Source organism: Hypanus sabinus, chromosome 4 (assembly GCF_030144855.1).
Source record: "Hypanus sabinus isolate sHypSab1 chromosome 4, sHypSab1.hap1, whole genome shotgun sequence".
Taxonomy (NCBI): Eukaryota; Metazoa; Chordata; class Chondrichthyes; order Myliobatiformes; family Dasyatidae; genus Hypanus; species Hypanus sabinus.
Window position 1 is genome coordinate 91,953,126 of NC_082709.1, and position 23,596 is coordinate 91,976,721.

A 23,596-nucleotide genomic window follows, 5' to 3' on the forward strand; every position below is an offset into this window, starting at 1 on the left:
CAAACTGTAGCATGGATATTGGGTGCAAGTTGAATAGGGAGTTAATATTGGCATGTGGCAAAGGTAACGTCGCAGTAGTTATGGGGGATTTCAACATGCAGGAGAACTGGGAGAATCAGGTTGGTGCTGGACCCCAGGATAGGGAGTTTGTAGAGTGCCTACGGGATGCATTCTTGGAACAGCTTGTACGAGAGCCGACCAGGGACAAGACTATTCTGGATTTAGTGTTATGTAATGAACAGGATTTGATAAGCGATCTCGCAGTAAAGGAGCCATTAGGAGGTAGTGATCATAATATGATAAGTTTTTATCTGCAATTTGAGAAGGATAAGGGCAGCTCGGAGGTGTCAGTGTTGCAGATGAACAGGGGAAACTATGGAGCCATGAGGGAGGAGCTGGCCAAAGTTGACTGGACGGATAGCCTAGCAGAAGACAGTGGAACAGCAATGGCAGGTATTCTTGGGAATAATGCACAAGGTGCAAAATCAGTTCATCCCCCAGAGAAGGAAGGATTCAAAGGGGGGAAAGGGGCCAGTGGTTGACAAAGGAAGTCAGAGATTGCATAACATTAAAAAAAAGGAAATATGATAGAGCTAAGGTGAGTGGAAGGACAGATGATTGGGAAGTTTTAAGGAACAACAGAACTTAACTAAAAAGACAATACGGGGAGAAAAAATAAGGTACGAACGCAAGCTAGCCAGGAATATAAAGGAAGATAGCAAAAGCTTTTTTTTAGGTATGTGAAGAGAAAGAAGATAGTTAAGAACAATGTTGGGCCCTTGAAGAATGAATTGGGTGAAATTATTATGGGAAACAGAGAAATGGCAGAAGAAGTTAATGAGTACTTTAGATCTGTCTTCACTAAGGAAGACACAAGCAATCTCCCAGATGTATGGATGGGCCAAGGACATAGGGTAACAGAGGAAATGAAACAGATTGACATGAAGGAAAAGGTGATGAGAAGACTGATGGGACTGAAGGCTGACAAATCCCCAGGTCCAGATGGTCTGCACCCTAGGGTGCTAAAGGAGGTGGCCCTGGAAATTGCGGATGCATTGGTAATCATTTTCCAATGTTCCTTAGATTCAGCATCAGTTCCTGAGGATTGGAGAATGGCTAATGTTAAAAAAGGAGGGAGGGAGAAAACAGAGAACTATTGACCTGTCAGCCTGACATCGGTGGTGGGAAAGATGCTAGAGCCCATTATTAAGGATGAAATAGTGGCATATTTAGATAGCAGTGATAGGATTGGGCCGAGCCAGCATGGATTTACCAAGGGTAAATCATGTTTGACTAATCTGTTGGAGTTTTTCGAGGATGTAACCAGGAAGTTAGACGAGGGAGATCCAGTGGATGTAGTGTACCTTGATTTTCAGAAGGCATTTGATAAGGTCCCACATAGAAGATTGGTGGGTAAAATCAAAGCTCAGGGAATCAGGGGGAAGGCATTGACATGGATAGAAAACTGGTTGGCAGATAGAAAGCAAAGGGTAGTGGTGAATGGGTGTTTCTCGGAATGGCAGGTGGTGACTAGTGGGGTGCCACAGGGCTCGGTATCGGGACCACAGCTGTTTACAATTTACGTCAACGATTTAGATGAAGGCATTGAGAATAACATCAGCAAATTCGCTGATGATACTAAGCTGGGTGGCAGTGTGACATGTGATGAGGATGTTAGGAGAGTTCAGGGTGACTTGGATAGGCTGGGTGAGTGGGCAGATACTTGGCAGATGGCGTTTAATGTGAATAAGTGTGAGGTTATCCATTTTGGGAGTAAGAACAGGAAGGCAGATTATTATCTGAATGGTGTAGAGTTAGGTAAGGGAGAAATACAAAGAGATCTAGGAGTCCTTGTTCATCAGTCACTGAAGGTGAATGAGCAAGTGCAGCAGGCAGTGAAGAAGGCTAATGGAATGTTGGCCTTTATTACAAAGGGAATTGAGTACAAGAGCAAGGAAATCCTCTTGCATTTGTACAGAGCCCTGGTGAGACTACACCTGGAGTACTGTGTACAGTTTTGGTCTCCAGGGTTAAGGAAGGACATCCTGGCTGTGGAGGAAGTGCAGCGTAGATTCACGAGGTTAATTCCTGGGATGTCTGGACTGTCTTACGCAGAGAGGTTAGAGAGGCTGGGCTTGTACACACTGGAATTAAGGAGATTGAGAGGGGATCTGATTGAAACATGTAAGATTATTAAGGGATTGGACAAGATAGAGGCAGGAAATATGTTCCAGATGCTGGGAGAGTCCAGTACCAGAGGGCATGGTTTGAGAATAAGGGGTAGGTTATTTAGGACAGAGTTAAGGAAAAACTTCTTCTCCCAGAGAGTTGTGGGGGTCTGGAATGCACTGCCTCGGAAGGTAGTGGAGGCCAATTCTCTGGATGCTTTCAAGAAGGAGCTAGATAGGTATCTTATGGATAGGGGAATCAAGGGATATGGGGATAAGGCAGGAACCGGGTATTGATAGTAATTGATCAGCCATGATCTCAAAATGGCGGTGCAGGCTCCAAGGGCCAAATGGTCTACTTCTGCATCTATTGTCTATAATTTTGGGCCCCATGTCTTTAAACAAAGGGATGTTCTGACATTGAAGAGGGTCCAAAGGACACTCACAATAATGATCCCAGAAATGAAAGGATTAACTTAAGAGAAGTGTTTGATGGCTGTATGTATGTACTCACTGGAGTTTAGAAGAATGAGGGGGGATCTCATTGAAACCTATCGAACACTGGAAGGGCTAGATGGAGTGGATGTTTCCTACAGTGGGTGGGGTGGGGAGAAGGCTAGGACCAGAGCACTAGATAAAGTGGATGCGGAGAGGATGTTTCCTACAGTGGATGGGGGGGGAGGGGGAGGCTAGAACCAGAGGGCACAGCCTCAGAATACATCATTTTAGAACAGATGAGGAGGAATTTCTTTAGCCAGAGGGCAGTGACTCTATGGAATTCATTGCCACAGACAGCTGTAAAGGCTAGATCATTAGGTATATTGAAAGCAGGGGTTGATAGTAAGGGTCTTAAGGGTTAAGTGGAGAAGGCAGAAGAATGGGATTGAGGGGAATAGTAAATCAGCCATGATGGAATGAATTGAATTGACTTTATTGCTTATGTCCTTCACATACATGAGGAGTAATTTTCTTTACGGTGCATCTCCATCACAACCTAACGTAATACTCAGCTCATGGATGGGCTGAATTGCCCAATTCTGCTCCCTTGTGTTATGATCTCAGATGGTGAAACACAGGGGGAGTGGAGACTGGGAAGGCAAATGTGATGAGCAGTTGAGTAAGTGGGAAGGGGAACGTGGAACATTAATTTTTTTTTAAGTGATGCAGTGCGGATCAGCCTTTCGAGCCACACTGCCTCTTAGCCCCTGATTAACCCCAACCTGATCATGGACCACTCACAATGACCAATTAACCTACCCAGTAGGTCTGTGGAAGGAAGCTGAAGTGCCTGGGGAAATCCCAGATATTCCACAGGAAGAGAGTCCTTACAGAACATCAGAACTCCAAACTCCGGAACATCCCAGGCTCTAGCAGCGTCATGCTAACTGCTACACTACCACGCGCTGTTATATAGAACAGTACAGCATAACAACAGGCATTTATCCCACAATGTCTCTATATAAGCAGGAACAGGGATGGGGATACATCATGGAGGAGAAAAACGTGTTAACAGTAGTGGAGGGAACATGGGGGAAAAGAGGGAATCAAAAAGGACACAGGGTGGGTGGGACATGCCATTCGCTCTTTCTAGAAAATACACCAACCTGCATTTACATTGGAAAGAAGCAACCCAAGATCTCGTTGTTGGGATCAACGACAAATGCTTAGCCATATATTAGGGCAAGAACCCAAATGCTGGGTCAGACAGGTTGGCTTAAGGAGTGAGAAAAGGAGAACTCTAGAGAGGGAAATTGAGGGCTTGAGACCTGGGCAGCTGAAGGCATGATCAACAGTGATGGAGCAATTAAATGCCGAAGAAACCAGAATTCAAGGAGCTCCAAGATCGTGGTGGATAGCAAGGACCAAGATCACAGAGTTAGGGACAAGATTCAGAATAATTAGTGGGTATAATAGTTTACATGTACCGGGGAACAGTGAAAATCTGTTTTGTATGCCATCCATTACGTCAGTGCACTGAGGCTGTACGAGGGGGAACAATGGGGGCATGCCAGCCCAGCAGTTTGCACAATGCAGCCTGGCTTCTTTCCTACTGCACTCTACATTCTCCCTGAGGCTTTTCTCCAGGTCATCCAAAGGTGTGAGGGTCAGGGTCAGTAAGTTTTGTGCACGCTGTGTTGACACCAGAAGCATGGCGACACTTGTGGGCTGATCCCAGCACATCCTTAAACTGTGTGTCGTTTCAAATAGACTCATATAGAAACAGGTCATTTGGCCCATCTAGTCCATGCCAAAACTATTTGAATGCAAGATATAGTGTCACAGATACAGAAAAAGTACAGAGGAGGCTGACAATAAAATGCATGGCTATAATGAGGGAGATTACAAGTTCAAGAATCCATCTTATCATATTAAGGCCCATAACAGAAGCTGTCTTTGTGCCTGTTAATACAAACATGACAGCTGGCATTATGCGTGCCTTTACCACTTATATAAAATGGCTTTGATTATATAACCAACATAGACTTTGCTGATGTCACAAAGATAGGTTGGGAAGTAAGTTGTGAAGGAGGCTGCATAGGGATATGAACCAGTTAAGCGAGTGGGCAAATATCTGGCCAATAGTATGTACATTATGAAAAGGTGGAAAAGTAATTAAAGCAAGTTGTCTAGATGCTGCAAGTTGATAGAGTATTTACATAAGGGGACCAAGGTGTCTCATGTGTGAATCATGGAAGTCTATGCAGATACCACAAGTAATTAGCTTACAGAATCTTGCTGTTTGTGGTCAAGGAAATTGAATTCAAAAGTAGGAATGTTGTACCTCAGTTACAGGGGGGTTTTGTGTGCAGTATTGGACTTGTTTAAGGAAAAGTGTTTATTGTTTGAAAGCAGTTCAGAGGCTCACTTGACTGTTGTCAGTAATGGGTGGGATGCCTCATACAGGATGGGAAGGAACTGCATTGATACATGAGATTGTGAGGGGCATTTACAGGGTGGATGTAAAGTTAAAGTTTCACCTTGTGGAAGGATATTGAATTACAGGTACGCTATTTAAAAACATGGGGTCACTACTTAAAGTGAATGAGGTTAAAAAAATTCTCCCAAGGTATTATGTGCAAGTCTTTGTAACTCTTAACTCCTCAAAGGCTGGTGTAAGCAAAATAAGTGGATCTATTTTTCATGCAGAAGTAGACAGACTCTTGACTAGTGTGGAAAGGTTACCGCAGGTAAATGGAAAAGTGGGATTCTTTAGTCAAAATTATACAGCATAGAAACAGGTCCTTCAGCCCAAATACTGACCAAGATGCCCCATCCAAGCTAGTATTTAGCCCACAACCTTCTAAACTTTGAGGTTATAATCAAGTCAACCACAATCTTAAATGTTAGAGCAAGAGTGAGGGGCTGAATAGCCTACTCCTAGATTTATGTTTGTGGCATAAAAACTATAATTCAAGATATTGAAATACAAATGCAAAAAGCTGGAAAAGTTCAGGAGTGAATTATAGGCCATAATCTAACCAAACGTCAAGTTGATATACCCACAGAAAAGGGTAAGGGGAGGGTGGCACGGGAGCATATTGCTGACAGAGCATCAGCTACCCAGGTTCAGTTCCGCTGCTGTCTATAAGGAGTTAGCACGTTCTCCCCGTGACTGCGAGGGTTTCCTTTGGATGTTCCCGTTTCCTCCCACATTCCAAAGAACGTAGTCAGGTAATTAGTCGCATGGGTGTAACTGCGCAGAGCAGGCTCAGAGGGCCAGAAAGGCCAGTCACTCTGCTGTATCTCTAAATATATCAAAATAAAATAAAGCTAAGGAGCAGGTAGGAAGCTGTGTACTAATCAAAAGATTCATGCAGAAAGTTAATGAGGAGCAAAATGATCTACTACATCCCGTGAGTGAGTGGTATGAATGTGCACCCTCATGCACTGTGATTTACTCAGCAGCCCAGTCACTCTTTATGTTGTAGCAGTTAGCAGAATACTACTACAGCACTAGTGATCAGGATTCCATTCTCGCCACTGCCCATAATGAGTCTGTAGGATTTCCCCATCACCATGTGCGTTGCCAGTTTCCTCCACATTCCACAGATGTATGGCTAGGGGTAATGAGTTGTGGACATGCTCTCTTGCCACCGGAAGCATAGTGACAGTCGCAAGGTGCCCAGTACAATTTCACTATATGTCAATGTACACATGACAAACAAAGCTAAACTCTTTATCTGTATCTTACCAGTTCATTAGCTAGAATCAAGAGTCCTGAAAGGTAATCCTCAATATCGAGATGGAAGCCTTTATCTCGGTGCACTTCAACTGCAAATAGATAAAATATCATTGTCCATTTATTGTCAATTTAACAAAATAAGAGGGGATCTCATACCGAATATTGAAAGGCCTAGATAGAGTGGATGTGGAGAGAATGCTTCATATGGTGGGACAGTTTAAGACCAGAGAGCATAGCCTCAGAATATAAAAATGTCCCTTTACAGCAGAGATGACAGGGAATTTATTTAGCCAAATTGCAGTGAATCTTTGGAATTGATTGCTACTGACAGCCATGGAGGCCAAGACATTGGGCATATTTAAACCAGAGGTCAATATGTACTTAACTACTAAGGGTATCAAAAATTATGGGGCTCCTTTGGAAAATGAGGTTGAGAAGGAAAATAAATCAGCCATGATGGAATGGTTGAATAGCTGGATGGGCCAAATGGCCTAATTCTGCTCCTATAATATCTGATGGTCTCAACATCACTGATTTTATGAGAACACAAAATCGGAAAGCTATTTTACTAATTCCTTCTCACTGCTCATTGTCCTGCAAATCCTCTTCTTCTTTTTCAAGTCATTTAAATTCAGCTATTTAAGCTTGAACTCCAGGTGAGGTGGCAAGTGAACAGAGATACCATCTTTCAAAGTTCAAAGTAAATTCATTATCAAAGTACATATATGTCACCATATGTAACCCTGAGAATCATTTGCTTGCAGTAAATACAAAGAAGCACAATAGGATAAATAAAAGCCCACACAGAAGAGAGAACAAACTGCACAAATACAAAAAGAAAAATAATATTAATAAATAACAATAAATATTGAAGACAGCAGGTGGTGTCCGTCAAAGTAAGTCCACAGGCTGTAGGGTAGTTCACTGTTGGTGTGAGTGAAGTTATCCCCTTTGGTTCAAGAGCCTGATGGTTGAGGGATAACTACTGCTCCTGAAACTGGTGGTGTGGTAAAGTATTACACTGAACTTCTGTTGGCTTTGTCATGTGGACACCAACAACTGCACTTCTAAAGTACTTCAGTGGCTAAAAAAAAAGTGCTTTTGGGAGGTGCTGAGGTTATGAAAAGAAATAGAAGCTTTTTTGTTTGTTTGCTTTGCAAATGATTTAAAACCTCCTGACAAAAAGAGAAACTCTTGCCGCAGTGGAGGAACTTGTTTTACCAGAAGATGGTTGGAATCAGGAAAGTGCTGCCTAAGGGGTTGTGGAGGCAGACACTGTCTCAAATTTTAAGTATCCAGACAAGCACTTGAACTGACAAGGCATGGAACGCTACAGGTCAAATACAGGTAGATGGGATGGGCAACTGACATGGTGGGCCAGAAGAGCCTATTGCTGTAGGCTCCATAACCATTGTTTTCTGAGGACAGGTTCAGCAAGCTTTGGCTTTTCCCTTTGGAGTAAAGGAGGATTACATGTGATTTGACACATAGACTGAGTCAGATAACCAGAGACTTTATACCAAATAGAAATGGCTAATACAAAGGGAAATAAATTTTCAGGTGACTGTAAGATAGTTTGGGGGGGGGGGAGATGTTGTAGTGTACTCAATATCTCAGTAATATTTGAGCAATATTATAAATATTGTTCATTTACATAATTCATTACAGGTTATATGCAAGAAGTATGTGAATGGCATATGTCATTATGCCACCATGTCATTTGGGAGTGATCACTAAAGAAAAACTAAGTAGACATGTTATCCCAGGCTCCCACATTTTTCTTTCAGTTGATTTCTGGAGTTACAGAACATAACAGTGCCGACGAGGTAATTTAAAAATGAACTTGAGATGAAGTTGCAACGTTGCACATTTTTTTCCTTCAGAGAGGGAGAGAGACGTTCAAATTTTAAAAAAGGCAGAAAACAGACAAAATTAACAGTATGGCCAAGTGTAAAAAAAATGTTTTAAAAGGCATTAATTGCTGACTTTATTGGAGAGACCAATGCACTCAATTGCACAACAAATAACTGGATGACATATTGAGCATATATTGAAGTAAATGAAATAGTTAATAAAAACCCTGTCTTAGTGTTGATCACTGCAAAAGGTGGAAAAGCATACAGCTTGCTTAAAAGTTTGACAGCTACAACCAAACAAGTCAAACTTATCTTTGCCAATATCGTGAATGTAATGCAGGAACATTTAGAATCAAAATCATTGTTGATTGCAGAATGCATTAGGTTTCATAAGAAGAATCAAAAGTTGAAGAGTTGCTTGAGCAATGTCAGTTCAGTGAAAGGAGATCATTTAGTTTGTAGAATCTTACAAGAAAGCATTCAAAAATGGCTCCTAACTGAAGCACAACTTACACTTAAAAGAGAAGCTGAAATTGTTGCATCAATGGAAACAGCAGCCAGAGACTCAACTGAATTGCAGTCAGGAATGAAAGTGAGCGTGAACTGAATTGCAATGTCTACACAGAAACCTGCCTGGCTGAGCAAATTGTGTTCCCGTTGTAGCAGGGGCTCATATAGGTAAATCAAACCAATGAACAGATTGTGTTCCCGTTGTGGCAGGGGCTCATATAGGTAGATCAAACCAATGAACAGATTGTGTTCCCGTTGTAGCAGGGGCTCATATAGGTAAATCAAACCAATGAACAGATTGTGTTCCCGTTGTGGCAGGGGCTCATATAGGTAGATCAAACCAATGCAGGCTTTAAGGCAAAACTTGCAGAAAATGCAACCATGGGCAACAATGCATGGGCTCAGAGCACAATGCATTAAATATGAATTCTTTAAAACAAGTATCAAGTAACAAGTCACAAGTGTGCTGAGAAAATTCAAGCAGAAGTGAATGCCCAAAGGCTAAAGCATATGTCTCAGTTTCAGTCCTTTTTAGGATTTGTTGATTACTGATACAGGTTCTTGCCAAACCTGGCAACTGTGCTCCACCCCTTGAACTCATTACCATGGATTGTGAAGGAATGGCACTGGACAAAGCAGTGTGAGGTGGCTTTCCAAAAGGCAGAAGAAATGGTGATGTCAGACACTGTACTCACACATTATGATCCACATTGTCTGGTGAAGCTTGTTTGTGACACCTCACCTCATCATGTCAGGTGTTATGTGTGATGGAAGTGAACACTTCACAGCCTTTGAATCACATTCCCTTATCACTGCAGAGAACTATTACACACAGATTGAGTGCCTTGAGTCTGGTTTGGGTGTAAAATATTTCATCCAGTACTTGTATTGCAGAGACTTTACTCTCATTACTGACCATAGTGGTCATCCCACTGTAGAAAGGATGTTGAAGCTTTGGAGAGGGTGGTTCACCAGGATGCTGCCTGGTTTAGAGGGCACGTGCTATCACGAGAGGTTGGACAAACTGGGGTTGTTTTGTCTGCACACTCTGGACCCAAGAACACTATCTCACTACTTTATTTTTATTTTTGTACTACTTATTTAACTGCATATACGTGCGTGCGCACACACACACTTACAGTTATATATTCCCAGTTTTTTTTTCCTTTTCTATTATTATTACATTGTACTGCTGCAAAGACAATGAATTTCACAACATATGACAGTGATATTAAACCTAATTCTGATTCTGGAGCAGTGGAGGCCAAGGGAAGATCAGACAGAGGATTATAGATTAAGAGAGGCAGGGAAGGTGTAGACAGGGAGTATTTGTTTCCCAGGGTGAAATGTCTAATACCAGAGTGCATGCATTGAAGGTGAGAGGAGATAGGTTCAATTGGGATGTGAGGGATTTTTTTTACTCAGTGATGGAAGCTTGGCAGGTGCTGCCCAGATTGCTACTGTACATTCAGAAATCTGATGGCACTGGGGAAGAAGCTGTTCCTAAAATGTTGAGTGCACATCTTCAGGCTCCTGTAACACCTTCTTGATGGTAGCAAGGAGAAGCGGGCAAGTCCTGGGTGATGGGGATCCTTAATAATGATGTCACCATTAAGGTAACTAGAGGAAATAAGGTGATATTGAGGTTATGTCAGATTTTTTTAATACACTGAGTGTGATGGTAGAGGCAGATACATTTAGGATATATAAGAATCTGTTAATGAATGGAGGGCTATGTGGGAAGGAATAATCAGATCGATTTTGGAATTGGTTAATAGGTTAGAACAACACCGTGGACCGAAGGGCTGTACTGTGCTGTTCTATGTTCTGATCCTCGATCTACAGACCACCATTTAAAAGGAGGAGAGCAGCCTCTGAGGTGTTACAGGCACATCAAAGCACAGGTACATAACATACTTCCCAGTATTTCTGCAACACCTTCGCGCGTCACCAAGGTCTCCGACTCCAGGTACACCACAAACGCAGCCAGGAAGATCAGACGCTGCAGAACAAACCTCCAGTGCTCATTGAACCTAAATAAAGATACTCAGAGTCAAACACATTTGGGTCTCACCCCAATGCATATCAATACAGTGCTTAAAATGATGATCATTATACAAAAAAATGCTGGAGGAACTCAGCAGGCCAGGAAGCATCTATGGAAAAAGAGTAAACAGTCGAAGTTTCAGGGCGAGACCCTTCTTCAAGACTGGAAGAGAAGGGGAGAAGTCAAGAGTAAGGAGATGGGGGAGGGGAGGAAGAAGTACAAGGTGGCAGGTGATCGGTGAAACCGGGAGGGGGGAGAGGTGAAGTTGTTGGGAAGTTGACTGGTAAAAGAGCTGAAGGGCTGGAGAAGGGGGGATCTGATGAGAGAGGACGAAAGATAGGAGAGGAGAGGGAAGTGGTGGAGCACCAGAGGGAGGTGATGGGCAGGTAAGGAGATAAGGTGAGAGAGGGGAACAGAACTGGGGACTGATGAAGGAGAGGAGGGGGGCCATAATCTGAAGTTTGAGAAATCAATGTTCTTGCCTCACACATCTCCTTTAATGTTTCCCATTTTCACCTTAAATCCATGTCCTCTAGTACTTGACATTTCTACCCTGAGAAAAAGATTTTGTGTCTACCCTATCAGTGCTCTCATGATTTTACAAATGTCTGTCAGGGTCTCTCGTAGCCTCAAAATTGGTGCAATTTCCATTTTAAATCTATGGAGACACAACACACCAGCTGTCATGTTCGAGTGTGTAACTATTCTCAAAAGAACCAGCCAATATCTACCACTATCATCAGGCAGGAGGTACAAGAGCCTTGCATCCCACATCACCAGGTTCAGGAACAGTTATTACTCTTCAACCGTCAGACTCCTGAACCAGCATGGATAACTTCACTCACCCCAACACTGAACTGATTCCACAACCCAAGGACTCAACTTCAAGGACTCTACAACCCATGTTCTCGGTCCTGTTTATTTATTTTTTACTATTAATGCTTGCCTTCTTTTGCTCACTGGTTGTTCATCAGTTTTTATGTATAGTTGGTCATAAATTCTATCATACTTCTTTACTTTCCTGTAACTATCTGCAAGAAAAAAGGTAGTATATGGTGACATATATGTATTTTCCTTGACTTTGACCTGCATAGTTTCAGTTAACTCAATCACAGGAACCAGGTGTCACTAAAAGAGCAGTATTTATTGCCCATTGTCAATAGCCCTGGAACCAAGGGATTCGCTGGCCCATTTTGCAGGAGAGTCAAGAGTTAACATTGTTACTGTGGTTCCAGAATTATACTTCAGCCAAAATGAGTGCAGATATCCTTCCCTGGAGGATATCAGTGAAGTGGGTTAAACTAGTCAGACTGGATTACTCTATCAATTGTTTTGCATTCCTTACATTATCTTTAGGCTATGCTAGTTTCAGCCCTTAGACCATAAGACACAGAAGCAGAATCAGGCATCTGGCCCACTGAGCCTGCTCCACCACTCCGTCAGGGCTGATTTATACACCTCTCAACTGTATTCTGCTGCCTTCTTCCCATAACCTTTGGCGCCCCTTCGGATCAAGAACCTATCAACCTCTGCTTTAAATATACCCAAAGACTTGGCCTCACAGCCGTCTGTGGCAATGAATTCCACAGATTCACCACTCTCTGGCTAAAGAGATTCTGTTCTAAAAAGACATCCTTATACTCCCAGGCTGCGCCTTCTGGTCCTAGACTACCTCATTATTGGAAACGTCCTCTCCACATCCACTGTCTAGGTATTTCAATATTTGATAGGTTCAATGAGATTCCCCTCTCATTCTTTAAAACTACAGCTAGTATGTACAGCACCAGAGCCATCAAATGCTCCTCAAATGTTAATCCTTTCATTCTGGTTTCATTCTCAGAATGATAGCTACATTCTTAGAAACATAGAAACATAGAAAATAGGTGCAGGAGTAGGCCATTCGGCCCTTCGAGCCTGCACCGCCATTCAGTATGATCATGGCTGATCATCCAACTCAGAACCCTGTACCTGCTTTCTCTCCATGCCCCCTGATCCCTTTAGCTACAAGGGCCATATCTAACTTCCTCATCCCTTTAGCCACAACGGCCATATGTAATTTCCTCATCCCTTTAGCCACAAGGGCCATATCTAACTTCCTCATCCCTTTAGCCACAAGAGCCATATCTAACTCCCTTCAAGCCTATCTGAGCAGCCATGGCAAACTGTGGCTCAGTTTGGCTCAATGAGCCAAGCAATGCCTATGGAGAACGTAAAACTACCTGGTTCAATCTCCACCCAGTCTGTGCAGCACCTAGGAAAGCAATCAGCTGAAGTAAATGGTGTAGTCATGTATACAGGGCACATATCACACCATCATTTCTATTAAAGTTTCAAGTTCAAGTTTAATTGTCATTCAAGCATACATAAATACCCATGAATACACCAAATGAAATAGCGTTACTCTGGGGCCAAGGTGCAAAACACAGTACAAACAGTCACACATAGCACATAAGACACACAAAAAATATATAGTCCAAGTCCCTGAGTCCATGAATGTTGCAGCAGTCTGCATTTGTTGAGCAAGCACTGGAATGCAGCACCAACTCCAGCGTGGACGTTGCACCACACTGCCTCTGGCACTCCGGTGGAGCGCACCAACTCTGACACCTCTATCTTTGGACAGATGCAAACAGGCCAGCCCACGGCTTGAGCCCATTCCTCATTGTGAATGAGGCTACGCAGCTCTCTGCCATTCCAATTCAGGTTCATTTATTTGTCACATGTATCAAAACATACAGTGAAAATGTCATTTGTTTTAAACAGCAAGTAGTCTTCAAGTAGCGCACGAACATTGCACACCCACAATGCTTGGCAGAACAACACAAACAATGACAACAATAACAACAAAACAGGCCGCGCGCACACACAGACAGACAGACAAACGGGCCTCCAACCCCAGGACAGGCCACCTTCAGGTGATTTCCAAAATCAAAACCACTTCCCAGTGCCAGGAGCCTTACTCTAAAAGGCTACGTATACATTGTTCAGTCACTGGGCAAGCAAGTCTGAATAATAACTGGCAAATAGTCCTCTTGTCTCACAACTCAAGGGACATGGATTTACTCCACACCTTGAGTGCTGTCTGTGTGGAGTTTGCATGCTGTCCCTGGGATCCTGCAAGTTTCATCCAGGCGTTCCAGCTTCCTTTTACAGCCTAGAAATGTGCTAATTGGTTAATAGATAGAGGGCAAGGGAGAGGGAGAGATATGTTGAATTGTAGGGAAATAAGGTGAGGAGGGTTAAATGGGATTGAGTGTTGGCTATTGGTATGGACCAAATGGGCTGAATGGCATTTTTCCGTGCCATAATAAATATTATGTCATTCAAACCTCAAGAGCAAGTAGAATTGAATGAATGGACAGCTATTCTAAATAGGGTTAAAAATGCCTTTAATCCCAGTGCATTACTGCTGAAATTTTCAAACCAATTGTTAATGTGTAACTAGATATTGCTGGAGGGCGGTATGGTAGTATAGCAGTTGGTGCAATGCTTTACAGTGCCAGCCAGAAGATTAGAGTTCAATTCCCACTGCTGCCTTGTACGTTTCTCCCTGTGCACCATGTGGGTTTCCTCACATAGAACATAGAACAGAACAGAACAGAACAGCACATTACAGGCCCTTCGACCCACAATGTTGTGCCGACCCTCAAACCCTGCCTCACATATAACCCCCCCCCCCACCTTAAATTCCTCCATATACCTGTCTAGTAGTCTCTTAAACTTCACTAGTGTATCTGCCTCCACCACTGACTCAGGCAGTGCATTCCACACACCAACCACTCTGAGTGAAAAACCTTCCTCTAATATCCCCCTTGAAATTCCCTCCCCTTACCTTAAAGCCACGTACTGAGCAGTGGTGCCCTGGGGAAGAGGTGCTGGCTGTCCACTCTGTCTATTCCTCTTAATATCTTGTACACCTCTATCATGTCTCCTCTCATCCTCCTTCTCTCCATCCCCTTAATCTCTGATCATAATCCATACTCTCTAAACCAGGCAGCATCCTGGTAAATCTCCTCTGTACCCTTTCCAATGCTTCCACATCCTTCCTATACTAAGGCAACCAGAACTGGACACAGTACTTCAAGTGTGGCCTAACTAGAGTTTTATAGAGCTGCATCATTACATCGCGTCTCTTAAACTCTATCCCTCGACTTATGAAAGCTAATACCCCATAAGCTTTCTTAACTACCCTATCTACCTGTGAGGCAACTTACAGGAATCTGTGGACATGTACCCCCAGATCCCTCTGCTCCTCCACACTACCAAGTATCCTGCCATTTACTTTGTACTCTGCCTTGGAGTTTGTCCTTCCAAACCTCATACTTCTCCAAGTTGAACTCCATCTGCCACTTCTCAGCCCACTTCTGCATCCTAACAATGTCTCTCTGCAATCTTCAACAATCCTCTACACTATCTACAAAACCACCAACCTTTGTGTCATCTGCAAACTTGCCAACCCACCCTTCTACCCCCTCATCCAGGTCGTTAATAAAAATCACAAAAAGTAGAGGTCCCAGAACAGATCCTTGTGGGATACCACTAGTCACAACCCTCCAATCTGAATGTACTCCCTCCACCACAACCCTCTGCCTTCTGCAGGCAAGCCAATTCTGAATCCACCTGGCCAAACTTCCCTGGATCCCATGCCTTCTGACTTTCTGAGTAAGCCTTTGCAAAGTTATTCAGGTTAGGGTTAGTAAATTATGGGCATGCTATGTTGGCACCTGAAGCATTTGTGGGCAGCCCTAGCACATCCCCATTGCAAGCAACACATTTCAATGTACATTTTGATGTGATGAGTAAAGCTAATCTCCCTTAAATCTCTGGAAACACAATGCCTTTATCGGTAAAGAAGGGTGGAACACCTATGTAACAATACCCCCTATAGTTTTACCAGAGTCATTTGAAGTTTCAACCATAAGACTGTAGCGGTGTGCTACATGCAGCGCTAAAATTACGACACGGAGTCGGTAACTGCAGTCAAAGGAAAAAACTTTATTCAAAATCCTCAGCCTCACTTTTAAGCCTCCCTCAAAACGTGGCGCAGAGGCTCCAAAGCTCTGTGCTCGCAAACCCCCGTAGGCTATCTAATTGTAAGCCGGTTCAGATGTGCCAGGAAATGGGTTGCCACATAACCCCCCCCCCCCCCCCCCCAGAACCGGCGCTACACCCCCCAATGTCCACAGTCTGGGCCGGAACCTGCTTGGGAGGTCGGCCTCTGCACCGAGGTGCCGGAAACTCAGCCGGTTGCGCCAGGTCCACATGGGCCGGTTTGAGGCGGTCCACCGTGAAAACCTCCTCTTTCCCCCCAACGTCCAGCACGAACGTGGACCCGTTGTTCCGGAGCACCATAAACGGCCCCTCGAATGGCCGCTGCAGCGGTGGCCGATGCCCGCCCCTTCATACAAACACAAACTTACAGTTCTGCAGGTCTTTGGGTACGCAGGTCGGGTTCCGCCCGTGCTGTGAAGTGGGTATGGGGACCAGGTTACCGAGCTTCTCGCGTAGTCTGCCCAGGACTGCTGCGGGATCTTCCTCTTGCCCCCGTGGGGCTGGTAGGAACTCCCCGGGGACCAACTCGGCCGACGAGGCGTGCAGGTCGTCCTTGGGCGCTGTGCGGATGCCGAGTAGGACCCAGGGAAGCTCGTCCGCCCAGTTGGCTCCTCGCAGGCGGGTCATGAGGGCCGACTTCAGCTGACAGTGGAAACGCTCCACTAGTCCGTTTGACTGTGGGTGGTAGGCAGTTGTGTGGTACAGCTGAGTCCCCAAAAGGCTGGCCATAGCTGACCACAGGCTGGAGGTGAACTGGGCGCCTCTGTCGGAGGTAATGTGGGCCGGTACACCAAAGCAAGATATCCAGGTGGTGATCAGGGCTCGGGCGCAAGATTCGGAGGTGGTGTCGGTGAGCGGGACCGCCTCTGGCCATCTTGTAAACCGGTCCACGATAGTCAGGAGGTGCCGCGCTCCGCGCGACACTGGCAGGGGGCCCACGATATCCACATGAATGTGGTCGAAACGCCGGTGGGCGGGATGGAACTGCTGCGGTGGGGCTTTGGTGTGCTGCTGCACCTTGGCCGTCTGGCAGTGCATGCACGTTTTGGCCCATTCACTGACCTGTTTGCGGAGTCCGTGCCAAACGAACCTGCTGGAAACCATCCGGACAACTGTCCGGAGGGATGTGCCAAGTTATGAATGGAGTTGAAAACACGGCGCCGCCAGGCTGTCGGGACGACGGGACAGGGCTGGCCGGTGGCGACGTCACAGAGTAGGGTCCTCTCACCCGGGCCTACGGGGAGGTCCTGGAGCTGCAAACCGGAGACTGCGGTTCTGTAACTCGGAATCTCCTCATCTGCCTGCTGTGCCTCTGCCAGTGCCTCAAAGTCTACCCCTTGGGAAAGGGCATGAACGGTAGGGCGAGAGAGCGCATCTGCCACGACATTGTCCTTACCCGAGACGTGCCAGACATCCATCGTGTATTCAGAGATGTAGGACAGGTGGCGTTGCTGGCGGGACGACCAGGGGTCGGACGCTTCGTAAACGCAAAGGTAAGCGTTTTGTGGTCCATGAACGCAGTGAAGGGCTGACCTTCTAGGAAGTACCTGAAATGCCGGATTGCCAGGTAGAGCGCCAACAATTCCCGGTAGAAAGAACTGTACTTGAGCTCGGGTGGCCGCAGGTGTTTGCTGAAAAACGCCAGGGGTTGCCAGCAACCTGCGATGAGTTGCTCCAGCACCCCACCGACTGCCGTGTTAGATGCGTCCACTGTGAGGGCAGTAGGGGCGTCCATTCTGGGATGTACTAGCATTGCGGTGTTCGCCAAAGCTTGCTTCGTTTGAACGAAAGCGGCGGTGGACTCCTCGTCCCAGGTAATGTCCTTGTTCGGACCCAACATCAGGGCGAACAGGGGGCGCATGATCCAGGCAGCTGAAGGGAAGAAGCGGTGGTAGAAATTGACCAAACCTACGAATTCCTGAAGGCCTTTGATCTTGGTGGGTCGGGGAAAGTGGTGGACCGCATCTACCTTAGCGGGCAGAGGGGTTGCCCCGTCTTTAGTAATCCTGTGGCCCAGGAAGTCAATGGTATCGAGTCCGAACTGGCATTTGGCGGGGTTGATTGTAAGACCGTACTCATTCAGTCGGGCGCAGAGTTGACGGAGGTGGGACAGATGCTCCTGACGACTGCTGCTGGCTATGAGGATGTCGTCCAAATAGATGAACGCAAAGTCCAGGTCCCGTCCCACTGCGTCCATTAACCGCTGGAACGTCTGTGCAGCATTCTTCAGACCGAACGGCATGTGGAGGAACTCAAAAAGGCCAAACGGGGTGATGAGAGCCGTTTTGGGGATGTCGTCAGGATGCATCGGGATTTGATGGTACCCTTGGACGAGGTCTACCTTGGAGAAGATCCGTGCGCCGTGCAGGTTTGCTGCAAAGTCCTGAATATGCGGCACAGGGTAGCGGTCCGGTGTGGTAGCCTCGTTCAGCCTGCGCTAGTCGCCGCACGGTCTCCAGCCTCCCGTCGCTTTGGGCACCATGTGCAGGGGGGAGGCCCATGGGCTGTCGGACCGCCGGATGATCCCCAATTCCTCCATTCTCTGGAACTCTTCCTTCGCCAGTCGGAGCTTGTCCAGGGGAAGCCGCCGAGCGCGGGCGTGGAGGGGTGGTCCCTGGGTCGGGATGTTGTGCTGTATGCCATGTCGGGGCATGGCCGCTGTGAACTGCGGTGCCAGAACCGATGGGAAATCCGCCAGGACCCTGGTGAAGTCGTTGTCGGACAGCGTGATGGAGCCGAGGTGAGGGGCTGGCAACTGGGCTGCACCCAGGGAGAACATCTGAAAGGTCTCGGCGTGTACCAGTCTCTTCCTGGGCAGGTCGACCAGTAGGCTGTGAGCCCGCAAAAAATCCACACCCAGAAGCGGTTGGGCTATGGCGGCCAGTGTGAAGTCCCACGTGACCAGGCTGGAGCAGAACCGTAGCTGCACCTGACGGGTGCCATAGGTCCTTACTGTGCTGCCATTCACGGCCCTCGGGGGGGCCCGGTGCCCTGCTGCGGGTGTCATAACTCGTCGGAGGTAAAACGCTGATCTCAGCCCCAGTATCGACCAAAAACCGGCGTCCCGACCTACTGTCCCACACATACAGGAGGCTATCCCGATGGCCAGCCGCCGTAGCCATCAGCGGAGGCTGGCCCTGGCATTTCCCGGGAACTTGCAGGGCGGGCGACAACGGCGGGCTTCTGCGCCCCACCGCTGGTGGTAGAAGCACCAGTGTTCATTGGGCTGGGGGTTGGCGGGCTCTGCGGCCGGGCCTGGACTGGTTTGCTGCTGGGAGCGTGGCTGGGAGATCTGTGCGATGGACGCCTCGCTCACCTTTTTGGCGTTCCACAGCAAGTCCGCCCGGGCTGCCACCTTCCAGGGGTCACTGAAATCCACGTCGGACAGCAGCAGGCGTATGTCCTCGGGCAGCTGCTCCAGGAATGCCTGCTCAAACATGAGGCAGGGTGTGTGTCTGTCGGCCAGAGACAACATCTCATTCATTAAAGCCGAAGGAGGTCTGTCGCCCAAGCCATCCAGGTGCAGTAAACGGGCAGCCCGCTCGCGCCGTGAGAGTCCGAAAGTCCTGAGGAGCAGGGCTTTGAATTCCGTGTACTTGCCGTCTGCCAGGGGCGACTGTACGAACTCCGCGACCTGGGCCGCTGTGCCCTGATCGAGGGAGCTCACCACGTAGTAGTAGCGGGTGTCTTCTGAGGTGATCTGGCGAACGTGGAATTGGGCTTCGGCTTGCTGGAACCATAGGTTCGGTCGCTGTGTCCAGAAACCCGGCAGTTTCAACGAAACCGCATGAACAGAGGCGGCGTCGGTCATTTCTGGTCCAAAAATCGTTTGGACCGTCGGGGTCACCAATTGTAGCGGTGTGCTACATGCAGTGCTAAAATTACGACACAGAGTCGGTAACTGCAGTCGAAGGAAAAAAATTTATTCGAAATCCTCAGCCTCACTTTTAAGCCTCCCTCAACCTGCCCCCCATGGCGCAGAGGCTCCAAAGCTCTGTGCTCGCAAACCCCCGTAGGCTATCTAATTGTGAGCCGGTTCGGATGTGCCAGGAAATGGGTCGCCACAAGACAATAAATTATAGGAGCAGAATTAGGTCATTTGGCCCTTAGAGTCTACTCCAATATTCCGTCATGGCTAATTTATTGTCCCTCTCAACTCATTTCTCCTGCCTTCTCCTTGTTCCTTTGATGCTCTGACTAATCAAGAACCTATCAACCTCCAGTTTAAATATACCCAATGACTTGGCCCCCACAGCCGTCTGTGGCAATAAATTTCACTGATTCACCAGCCACTCACTAAAGAAATTCCTCCTCATCTCTGCTGTAAATGGACATCCCTGTAATCTGAAACTATGCCCCGTGGTCCTATTGTCAGTAACACTCGTCTTGAGTCAGAGCTGGCTTGCATCCTCTTCAGAGACTGAAGAATGAAAATATCTTGGCTGACACTCCCAGTGCAACACTGAGGGAGTTTTGCACTGCCAAGAATGCCATTAAGCAAGGCTCCATCCACTCACTTAGGTGGATACATCAAAGTCTCATGGTAATATTTTAATAATCAAGTAATGATCCTTGGCATCCTGTTCACAAATTAACTCAATTAACATCATCAAGACAGATTAGCTTCATTTGTCACATGTAAATCAAAACATACAGTGAAATGTGTTGTTCACATCAAATCAAATCAGCAAGGATTGCGCTGGGCAAATTCTACACCTGTGCTTCCAGTTGAAACACAGCATGCCCAGAGTACTAAACTGTATGCATTTGGAATATGGGAGGAAACCAAACATCTGGAGGAAACACAGGGAAAACTTACAAACCCCTTGCAGACAGTGGCGGGAATCAAATTAACTGCTATGTTACTGTGCTCTGTACATCTACAACTGTGATTACAGTTCAAATATGCTTCATGGGCTATAAAGTTTTTTGGGACAGCAAAACAAATCCCAAGCTTTCTTTTTAATTTACATATATACTCAATGACCACTTTATAGGATACAACTGCTCGTTGATGCAAATATCTAATCAGCCAATTATGTGGGAGCAACACAATGCAAAAAAGCTTGCAAAACATCAAAATGAGGAAGAACTGTGATCCAAATGACATTGACTGTGGAATGATTGTTGGTGCCAGATGGGGTGGTTTGAGTATCTCAGAAACTGCTGATAATTTCACCCACAAGTCTCTAGAGTTTATACAGAACGGTACGAAAGACAAAAAAAATCTAGTGAGTGGCAGTTAATGCCTTGTTAATAAGAGAAGTCAGAGGAGAGTGGCCAGACTGGATCAAGATGACAGGAAGACAACAGTAACTCAAATAACTATGCGTTACAACAGTGGTGTACAGACAACTAGCTGAACCTTGTAGTGGATGGGTACAGGAGGTAACTAATAAAGTGGCCACTGAGTGTATATCCATCTACTGAGAGACTCCATACAAAACTCCAATATTTTGTGGTGCTTAATGGTCTTTAACCTCAGTATTGTCCCCTGTATTTTCTCTTTAAGTTGCTGATGGGTGAACTATTCCTTTCTTTTTTTTCCTGTTTAAAGTTTTCATTTTTGCGACTAACCTGTAGTATTGATCTGCAGGGAACTTCGCTTTCAGCTCTGCCAGATGTGTTTTCACAGTGTCAAAATGTTCTCGTGCTTTTTGACATTTGTTTGGCACTAAAGAGAGAAAAATAATCAATGATTTGGATGAATACAAACTATTATTATTAACAATGGGTTCCATCAGGAAAAAATATGAAGTCCATTGTCAAGTGTCCTGTCCAATGTTTAAACCTCACCAAATATTTAGCAAAGCAAACAAGATGATATTTAGCACAAGCTGCCCTGTTTCTGGATTACTACAGTGATTTGACATTAACATTATGTGACTTGGGGACATTTTGTGGATTGTATAAATACCCATCTCAGCTGGAAGCTACAGTACAGAAATAGACTATTCAGACCACGTAGGCATTTATGTCCTATGTGAATCTGCTCCCAATCACCCACAGCTACCTCTTTCTAGCATAACCTTCATGTACTGTGGAGAGCACTCAGCTGGTTATATCACGAGGCATCAGGCACACAGCCAGCTCCATCATGAGCACTAGCTTCCCCGCCACTGAGGACATCTTCAAAAGGTAGTGTCTTGGGAAAGCTGCATCCATCATTAAGGACCCTCACCATCCAGGACATGCCCTCTTCTCATTACTGCCACTGCGGAGGTTGAGAGGGGCTCTCACTGAAACGTGTTAATATTGAAAGGCTTAAATAGACTAGATAGAGTGGATGTGGAGTCTGAAGACCCACACTCAAAGTCCTAGGGACAGCTTCTTCCCCTCCACTGTCAGATTTCTGAACAATCCATGAACCCATGATCACTACCTCCTTATTCCTCTTTATTTATTTGTACCTTGGTCATTTTTATGTCTTACAATGAACTGCTGCCACAAAACAACACATTTCATGACAAATATCAGTGATAATAAATTGGATTCTGACTTTTTTTTCTCTTATCCTTTAGATGCCTCAATACTACTTATCATAGAGTAGCCATTCACACTTCTCTCTGTGTCACTTAGTGGTTTCTGGTCATGAGGTACAATAACAGCCAAGTCCTGTTTTCTAGGAACTAACACACATTAAACAGTGAGGATCTGGCACTGTCCTCACAGTTTCTCATGCAATGTGCTTCTTATCTCTCTGGCTCTGCTTTAGGGTATTACGACATATTGTCCCACAGGGTAAGAAGCAAAACAACTGGAGTGATACTCTTTTCAGTTTTGGTTCTACACCACTTAACAGAGATGTACAAGTGATAATAACCATAGATTTAATGGATAGCAAGAGACTTTGTTTCCCCAGAGCAGAAACAGCTAATACCAGGGCACATTATTTTAAGTTGAAGGTATAGTTAGGGGGATGTCAGAGGTAAGTTTTTTTAAAACAGAGTGTAGTGAGTACATGGAACATCTTACCAGGGATGGTGGTAGAGGTAGATACATTAGGAGCATTTAAGAAACTCTTACAAATGAATGATAGAAAAGAAAAATGGAGGGCCGTGTAAGTAGCAAAAGTTAGATTGATCTTGGAATAGGTTTAAAGGTTGGTACAATATCATGGGCAGAAGGGTCTGTACTGTGCTGTGATGTTCTATTCCTAGTATCGCAACTACGGAAGTCGTGCCTCTCTACATTATAAAAATAGGTACCTAATTTCAGTCTTAACTGCTGAAGATAAAAGTTTTTCCACCTGGTGTTTCTTTGCTGCAATGAAATTATCCAAGCCTTTTTTGTAAATTAATTCATAGCTGTAAAAATTCAGGATTCAGATTTATTTATCACATGTACATTGAAACATACAGTGAAAAGCATCATATGTGCAACAACCAACACAGCCAATACTGTGCCTGGGACAGCCTGCAAGTGTTGCCACAACGTTGAACAGAGCACAACAAACCTATTTGCTCCCTCCCAGCCGCCCATTCACGACACATATACACTCTTCCAGTTAGGCTTTAGGGACAGGGATGTGGGGAATTTAGTGTTCAGTCCAAAGTCTAAGCCCTTCTGTAGCTGGAATTATGGAATAGAAAGTCATTGGCATATTATATCTATCCCAACTTCTTTGTTCCAATCCTTCAGCTGTGCTTTTTTATATAATTCAAAGAGCAAATGAAGACAGATTAGAAGTAGAAGAAAAACAGATTGAGTACTCCTTACCTGAAATTCCAAAATCCAAAAATTAACTGAAAATTGAAGGTAATTGTGAATATTCAGCAAC

At 45.4% G+C, this 23,596-nt stretch overlaps 1 protein-coding gene across 1 annotated transcript in view; it reads right to left on the bottom strand.

Moving 5' to 3' along the window:
- tsn (translin) overlaps positions 1–23,596 on the bottom strand; it is a 31,629-nt gene that overhangs the window by 1,722 nt on the left and 6,311 nt on the right. The window contains exons 3-5 of the mRNA XM_059967657.1: positions 21,394–21,490; positions 10,635–10,750; positions 6,361–6,440 (exon numbers count right to left, since the gene is read on the bottom strand). Coding sequence (XP_059823640.1) covers positions 6,361–6,440; positions 10,635–10,750; positions 21,394–21,490 — 293 coding nt within the window. The remainder of the gene's footprint in view (positions 1–6,360; positions 6,441–10,634; positions 10,751–21,393; positions 21,491–23,596) is intronic.